Below are 9,270 nucleotides of genomic sequence, written 5' to 3' on the forward strand. Positions count from 1 at the left end.
GAATTACTGCTCTCTGTCCCTTCGCGGGATCGAACCACGGGCGCAGTCCAGTGTTTTCTGTCCCTCTAGTCACAAATGCTGTCGTCATGTAGGGTTCTCATACCCACATTTTACTTTCAAAAACTGTCTCAGTTTAGTAAATAGTAAATACTTGAATCAAAGTTGCTTTGAAAGAATATCTAATGTTGATGCTGATTTTGTTTCAGTAAATTCAATTGTATTAAACTAAATAATTCCATACCGTGCCATGTAATTTTAAGGTAAATATAGTTTCCCACGACCAAACATAAAAACATAAATGTTTGGAAAGAAAAGTCTTACAGTTTTTGTTTAATATTTCCTTTTTTTATAGTCACATGTTTATTTGGTTTTGCATTTATTCTACATGCAATTGTAAGTTGTAGTCCTCCATATTTTTATCCACGATGCATTTCTGGACAGGAAAAAATATTAATTTCCTTCATTCATTAATAAAGGTTCATCTTCTTCTTCTTCTTCCTTATATGGATGTCACAAGCAACGCGTCATTCTTATCATGTTTATAGTCATTCATGGAATGAACAGCTGAGCGCTGATTTAGCTCAGTGGTTACTTCGAACGTCAACTGTTTTCTGTCTCTTCGCGGGATTGAACCACCTGCGCTGTCCAGTCTTTTCTGTCCTCCTGGTCTAACATGCTGTCGTCATGTAAAGGATTCTCATAAATACCAACATTTTAGCCTACTTTCAAAACTGTCTCTGTTTGGATATTAAAATAGTAAATACTTGAATAATTGAAGCAAAGCTGCGCTGAAAGAATATCTAATGTTGATGTTGATTTTGTTTCAGTAAATTAGCCTACATTGTATTTAACTAATTAATTCCATAACGTGCCTTTTCATTTTACAGTAGCCCACATATCCCACGGCCAAACATGGAAACATACAGTACATGTTGGCAAAGAAAAGTCTTATGTTTTGTTTCTTTCTTTCTTTCTCGATAGTCATGTGTTTATTTGGTTTTGTATTTTATCCAAGCATTTGTCACTTTTTGTTCTCAATGTTCTTTATCCACGATAGCAGTTATTGACTGGACGGAAGATTAATTTCCTTTTATTCCGTATGTCTCAAGCAACATGTCATTTTTGTCATGGTTATACCACCACCCACCTGCTCGTAAATCCGCGCTGGTTTGGCTCAGTGGTTACTTCGAACAACAATTCCTCTCTAGTATTCTTACTGTTCTCTGTCCCTCCGCGGGATCGAACCACGGGTGCAGTCCATTGTATTCTGTCCCTCTCGTTTGACATGCTGCCATCATGTTAATGATTCACATGCATATCAACATTTTACTTTCTTAAATTGCCTCAGTGTGTAGATTAAAATATAAAAATACTTGAATCATTGAAGCAAAGTTGCTCTGAAATAAATGTTAAGTTTGTTTTAGTAATGGCATTGTATTCACTTGTTCTCTTTCAATAATTCCATACCACACCATTTCATTTGACAGAATATATATATATATTTTGTATTATTGTTTATTTTTTAACTCGAATATATTATTTCAGACGTCCGACTGACACTCGTCTCAACACTGGTCCCTATCGGCTGTGGTCTGCCTTCATTTGTGCAGCGTTAATCTTGCAATATTTTGTTTTTCCGATTTCTCATGTATCAACATAACTATTTTCAACATTTTATACGATAAATGTATGTACATTGAACTGTGCAATATCTTTAATACTCATGGATTCAAGATTTCTCTTTAAATGATAAGTTTTACCTAACAGAACTGTCCAATGATGGGTTGATATCGAGTGTTTCAGATTCCCACCTGCTCCTGAACACACTTCCTCCCCCGTGAATGTGGCAGTATGAACAACAGCCCGTGCGTTAGATATTTGTATTTCCTTGTTTATTAAAATGAATATTAAATACCTATGAACTGATCTGGAATCAGGCAAATGTCTTCCTTATCGCGCATGCGTAACGCTGTCATCGACGCTGGTCTGTTGACAAATATCGGGGGAGGGACCACTGCGGCGTAAGTAGATCTTTGCTCAGAATGGAAAATATTCTACATAATTTAGCAGTGTGTGTATATTATAGCCCCTCAAACTCGTTTTAGATTGTCTGTGTATGCTGTTGCAGTCACTGCCCGAACAAGGTTAGAGGAATGGAAAGTGCTTTGTTAAACATCTGTAAAAACCGCTGGGGCCGAGTGGTAATGTAGCAGAAATGTAGAATCCCCGTCAAGCTAGCTACAAGAAAGCATGATTTCCGGTGCGAAGCCCCGAAGCAAAATACTTGTTCAAATACTAATGGTCAGCTATCTGAGTGAAATAGCACACAACCAAAAATACACAACTCATGTAAGCAATTTGGTAAGTACGTGGTTTCATAAAACCGTTTTTCACCGCACACAGGATTTTTTGTTTGGCCCGCATCATTTTATGCTTTAATTTTGAAGGCGACGACGGCTACCTTCCGGTACCATCCACGGTAACTTCAGCTCGTACAGCCTCAAAGCTAGCTACCAAAACCTTATTCAAAACACCGTTCCAGGTTTAAGCTTTGGGGGCATGTCGTTAAGAGACATATGAGTTGTCAGTATTGTATAGTTTTTATCTAGGTTTCACTATTTCCATTGTCTGACTTATGAACTTGTTTCACAGTCTGGCTGTGGGCGCGAGTGAAGGCGGTCTCGTCGTCCAAGACTCTCGGCAGCAATGAAGAGGTGAGCGGGACCGTAACATGCGCTATTGTCAACGTATAACAACAGAAATACATTGATAGACATGACTACACATCCTCTAACTAGTAGTGCATTCGTTAACAACAACATGACACCTCTCTTGTATTTCCATTTGTTCAGCCAACAGAAAAGCCCTGAACCAGATGTGGGTGTAACCGTCAACGAGGAAGGTAAAAACCAGAGGTGGAAGAAGAACTCAGATCTTGTACTTGAGTAAAAGTAAAAGCACCAGATTGTAGGAATACTCTGTTACAAGTAAAAGTCCTGCATTCAAAATGTTACTTAAATAAAAGTACAAAAGGCATCAAAATGTACTTAAGTACCAAAAGTAGAAGTACTCATCATGCAGATTGGCCCATTCCAGAATTATATATATTATATGTTTTGATTGTAATTATTGATGCATTAAAGTGTTATCAAAGCTGGTAAAGGTGCAGCTAGCTTTAATGACTTTGTATACCTCAGGGTAGCTTGTGAATTTACTCCAGGTGTAACTAACGCCTTATTTAAGTGTTGATTATATTTCAAATCATTAATCGAAATATGCAAACGAACTAAAGGTTTTAGTTAAATGCAGTGGAGTAAACGTACACAATGTACCTCTGACTTTTAGTCTGGTAGAAGTGCAAAGTAGCAAAACATTTAAATACTCAAATAAAGTCCAAGTCCCTCAAATGTTACTCAAGCGCACTACTTGGGTAAATCTACTTATTTACTTTACACCACTGATAAAAACACATCATTGCCTATTAAATCTATCTTTACAGTATGTCAAAGAATATTTACATTTATATATTGTGTATCATTACAATTATTTGCTATGCTCTGTGTATGTTTTATTATACACAAGTTAAACAACCTGGTTTCCGACACAACCTTTTTAAAGTTAAAAACAATTATTATTTGATATGGGTTGAGGATGAAAACCCTTTAATAAAACCACCATATGAGTGCATTTTAACCATGGAAAACATGCTGTGTGTGCTATATATCCTTACATTTAAACTGTACCTATAAGATGGCACACGGTTGTGGAATTACATGTATACCCATAGTACAATAAAGCTGTTATTTCTGTAAGATTTTTTCAAAGTTTACTAACATTTTCCGTGAATTTTTGCTCCTTCAGGGTCCGTAGCCACGGCAGAGGACCCGGCAGCTATTGCCACCATTCAGTCTTCCGCCACCTTCACCGACCAACCCATCAAATATCTCTTCAAGACAGAAGGAGCAGGCGGACAGGTAGGAAAGAGTTTCAATTAAGTCTTCAGGGGAAAACACACAGACAAAAATCAGAAAGAGACATCAAAGTTAAAAATGTACTTTAGGATTATTATGCAGATACAGAACAGAAGGCAAAGTCAAAGCACACTGGAGTGAAGTGGCATTAAAAATATATATTTGTGGAGAAAGACATCAAGTGGTAGACATCAGGCTTGTTTGAGATGAGCGAGACCTGCGCAGACCTGCGCAATTGCGATCGCCGTCTTGCTAGTGCGTTGCATGATGGTTAGTCATTTTGTCCGACTTGCTCTGGAGGCCCGCCTACATGAGACGTTGAAATCTCGAGGGACAAAGACGCCCGCAGACTTGAGAGCGAGGCGCGGCGCGGCGAGGCGGCGCAGTTCCTCTCCACGGGCTGCAGAAGCGAAATGCTTGATGGGAAACGATTCGCTGGTATCTCGAGCTGAGCGCTCATTGGTGGTTTTTACCTAAGTGCTGCTGATGAAACTCTCCAATTGGCTCGGCAAAAGTTTGTTGTTGTTTCGTGTCAGTTTTACCTCGCCACTTCCATTCACATTTTTCATCATTGTTCCACAATGTTTATCATCATGAAATTAATATCTATATATTTTATACTATACTTGCACTACTTACCGTTTTCATACTTTATATATCTTAGCATATTCATACACACTGTTCATACTGCTCACAGGCTGCTGTGTATATCTAGTGTATTCATACCCCTCACTGTTTATTCATCATTCACTTCATTCTATCTTTTATTCAGTATTGTGTACATTAGTTTTGACTTTACTGCTTGTTGCACTAGAAGCTAAACTGCATTTCGTTGTCTCCTGTAATCTGTGCAATAACAATAAAGAATAAAATCTAATCTTGAGCAGGAACAAATGTATTTACTTATTACATATCTGACATTAACGATTAAACATATTTGTGCATTCTTTATAAATGCAAACCGAGTCAAGCCGACTCCGAAGGTGGCGGTATGCACCTTAAAGTTGTTTGCAATCTGCCAAAAAACCGAGAGAAGAAGAAGAAGGCGACTCCGAGCTGTCCGACTTCAGGCGAGCTTTTTGAGTACTCCCCCGGCTGCAATCGGCTATTCTCGTCTACTTTCAAGGCGAGCCGCAGCTCATCTCAAACAAGCCTATTCTCTCCTGAACCAACAGCTTCTTCACAAGACCTTGGGGGGTCACATGACTGACGACTGTAGCCAACCCGCCCCCTAAAAAAACCCAAAATAAGTTAAGGCCAAAAGCAGCTGCTTTGATTTGCCAAATCCCCCCCTTCAGACTGTCCTTGTTGTCAGGTTCTCAGAACACAGTATTACCCTGATACATGCAACTAATTTGAAGTGCAAATCTTGTCTGTGACTCCAACTTTCTTGATAATCGTGCCAATTTGCAATACCCCCTGGTCTCAGCACTCATGACCCACTTCACTTAATGGAGACCTAAAAGTAGAAGGTATGTGCAATCTTTCTATCTGTATGCTCAGAATTCTTACAAAGTGTTGGACAGAGCTTGATTTTGAACAGTTATGTTATTAAGGTTAGCTGTAAGCTTAATTTTGAGCATAATGTTGGATAAATGCTTGATTTTTTTAAATTATCTGGCGTTTTGGATACACAATTACTCATGATGAAATGAGCTAGCTCAGCATTAAATAATTATGATTATAACATACATTCAAAGTGGGTATGAAAAACTGCCAAGATACATTGATTGTTGTGTGTATAAAGAAAATATTTAAACTTTTTCTCAACTGCATTCATAGTTATAACTTTGTTGTTTTCCATTGCATTCATAGTGACACTAGGTAATTGCAATTCCCCTTAGGGGTTAAGGTGGACATATTATACTCATTTCATAAAGGTCTTTATTTTTGTCTTTTCAGTGTGTGTGTGGGAGAGAAACTCCCTCTAGACTCAGGGAACACAGGGAATTTAGCCTTTGCAGACCATTTACATGCAAACCTATGTTACACACTACAGGAAAGGGAAACACCCCAAATAGCATAATAGTGCTTCTTAAATAAAGTATGTATTAATCTTAATAATAAAGGCTTTGAGAGTCTGGACATTTTTAGTTTAGGTTCCTTAAAAGTACTTAATTTTAGTAAAAGAAAATGCTGCACAAACCCCGTATGCTCGACAGTTGTGTGTTGGTCTCCTCAGTGATAATGTATTGATCACTCAGTGTGACATGTTGTGTCCCAGGTGACTTACAGAGTGATCCAGGTGTCCGATGGCCAGTTGGAGGGTCAAACAGATGGAGCTGCAGCCGTCAGCCTGGTCACTGGTTTCCCAGCATCCACTCAGGCTGTCACACAGGTGAGAACCACACTGACCAACCAAGAATAAGTGTTTATAAAGGCAAAAACTATTTATTTGAAACAAAAATCAAGCATAGTAGACAGAGGTTAGCGAAATAGATGTAACATGAAGACAGGCCTGAATGAAACGTTCTGGTTCAGAATCAGAAATATGTCATCCGTCATGCACCGGAGAAATTACATATTGAAAAACAGGCAACCATACGTTAATACAAATATGAAAAAATAAATGCACATTCTTGGTCATTTTTTTTATAAAAAGCTGTATTTAAAACAAGGAAGTGAAGATGTACATGTATTAAAGGAGCCATTGTCATTCATCATAAGCAATGGTCATAGACTGTAAAAAATCAATGTGCTTTACATATAAGCAGGGTTGAAGTGCTTCCTACAAAGATTCTTAATAAGGAAAGAGTCCCTACTCTGCCACACTGCTGTAGACAGAGTTTTGTAGTTCTCGCAACTCAAACAGAGTGATAGATCTTCCTCTCTGTAGCAGATTGCACCCCATCACTAGGCCTGTCACAAAAATTAATTTTGCTGGACGATACTTTTTCCCGGAAATTATTGCGATAAACGATAATATTGTCTGCACTGGCCATCACATTCAAGAATCACATTCTCCCAGTTAAATTCTCATTCATATAATATAAAAAATGTATGCCTGGAAAATGTATTCTTCGAGCTAAGACATGCAGTGTTTGGATAAACTCGCTCATTTACTGTGTACCTGTGAGGAGTGCTGACGTGAGTGTATGTTTGGTGTCAGGCTGTGTTCTCCCAGCCCGAGGGACTGGAGGGAGACGGCAGCTCGGAGACGCAGTACACATACTACCCTGCCACCATTGCAGACGCCACCACGGGAACCATGGTAACCACAGTGCAGGCCTCCGACACCCTGCTGGGTCAGACCACACCCACAGGTAAGCACTGCTGTGTGTGTGTTTATGCAGCTAAAGCTAAGGCTGCTTTCTTGTTGGAAAAAATATATAATGCTATTTTCCTATAATAACTACTTAAATATGATATATTATCAGGTTGCAAGGATAAATGTGCAGGTTTGCATATTTTATAGATCTGTACTTTATCTGTATAGATGTTAATGTGATAGAGACTATAAATGAGAGCAACCAATCCGGGTGCTTGCCCTTTGTCATGGCCCCGCCCCCTTTTTGTGCGAAAACATGCTTTCATATGACTGCCAGTAAATACAGAAAGAGTTTTTGCTTATCACATCAAAAAATAATTGTATCTACATGGAGCCCAGTTATGATGGTCAGTTAGGGAAACAATTACATAATGTCGTTCGAGATCGATGATCGCCGTTGATACAGTATGTAAGGCATAATGTGCAGGGTCATTAATGAAAAAAGAACACCAACAGGTTGAGTCAAGATCACCATGTCGTTGTTCTTTTCATTAATGACTGGACTTCTTCAAAGTGTTTATATGACTGCACATAGCCCCTTAATCCTCTTTAGCAATGCTCTGTTCTCCTTAGGAGCGGCCTGTTAGCAACAATTAAAGAACCTCTGGATTATCCAAATTGCCCAATCGTAATTGAGTATTGAACTGTGTAAAAAATGAAATTAAAATCAATAGGGCATCGATGTCCTTTGACACTCAAACAGGGATTTCCCTTCGGTTTGTCAGTGTTTAATATTTAAATTCACCATCCTATATTTTTTACTTTTAATGTTACAGCTCTTGACTTTGACGATTGGCATTAACCTCATTAGCATCATAATAAACCTGTGTGACATACACCCATTGGCTGACTGGATATCATTGTTTATCGTCCTCTCTGTGCATGGCCTGAAGCCTTTTTCCATCCTTTTTTCTAAGAGAAAGTAAAGAAAATCTTAACTTTGGATCTTCTTTGTTGTTCCAAGTACAATACACGTCACATTTTTAAGGTGCTTGCCACACGAGGACGATAACGGTCGTATCTGCTACATTTCTCTATCAGATAGACGGTTTGGCACACGAGGCCGACATGGAAACGCAGAAAACTATAACGATAACGGTCCCTAGGTGGGTAGATCTGCAAACGAAACGCTCTCCGTGTCAAACAGCTCCGTGTCTACGCCTATACGATCATGTCCTGATAACGATGAAGCAATAGTCCAGCCTCTCCCCACCTCTCCTGCTCAAAGATCAGCTGCTGGGCTCTCAGAAGAGGGGGAGGAAAAGAGAGGCTCCGTTTATTATTCTTAAATTATTATATAGTCATTATTCATTTGTTTTAAAAAGCTTACGAAATGAAGGACAATACTGTTCTTATTACGATAATATATATACTATTATTAATGGGAAATCATGTCATTCATGACAATATGTATATGTATTTATAAATCGTCATTTATTACAACTTTCCATGCTCGCTTCCGATGTTACACGACCGCTCCGAACAAAACAGATTTCGCCGGTAGGTGACGTCACGCACGTCACGAGTAGAACACTTGTTGAATAATACACTACCTATATGGCTGATGTCGGACTCTGGAGACAGAATCGAGTGACAGTGAGTCGTCAATAGACTCGGTGCACTTTCAAGAAGAGGAGGATTTTATTGAAGAGGATGGCGGTGTGGTGGAATCAGATCATGCGGGTGAGTCTAACGTGGTGGAACCATACCAGTTTGAGCCACAGTATTCAAGTAGCGGTAGAGATACAGACGGGAGCAAACTAGGGGGGTGATGATCTTGGATTTGGCGGAGATCCGATGCGGCAACAGAACACAGACTGGTATACATTTGACCTTAATTCATAGAGATTCTCAATAAATAGTAAATCAATAATAATATATCGTAATGTAGCAGGCAAACTTGGCTAAGGCAACAGAACAGAGACTGGTATATACATTTGACTATAATTCATAGAAATTCTCAAAAAAAAGTAAATAAATAATAATGACTGCTGAAAAAACCAGCTTAGATAAATGTAGCTGGTCAGGCTG

General features: G+C 38.8%; 1 protein-coding gene across 1 annotated transcript; it reads left to right on the forward strand.

Annotated features, from left to right (window-relative positions):
- Positions 1-1,974: 1,974 nt before the first annotated feature.
- Positions 1,975-7,246, forward strand: usf1 (upstream transcription factor 1; the record flags this gene model as incomplete). The annotated part of the gene is made up of 6 exons (XM_010781162.1): positions 1,975-2,021; positions 2,653-2,714; positions 2,853-2,902; positions 3,862-3,974; positions 6,196-6,309; positions 7,081-7,246. Coding segments are annotated over exons 2-6 (451 nt in total), but the record flags the coding sequence as incomplete, so codon positions are not given.
- Between the last annotated feature and the right edge of the window lie 2,024 nt (positions 7,247-9,270).

The sequence above is a fragment of the Notothenia coriiceps genome, unplaced genomic scaffold (genome assembly GCF_000735185.1).
Source record: "Notothenia coriiceps isolate Sejong01 unplaced genomic scaffold, NC01 NC01_scaffold00022847, whole genome shotgun sequence".
Lineage (NCBI taxonomy): Eukaryota > Metazoa > Chordata > Actinopteri > Perciformes > Nototheniidae > Notothenia > Notothenia coriiceps.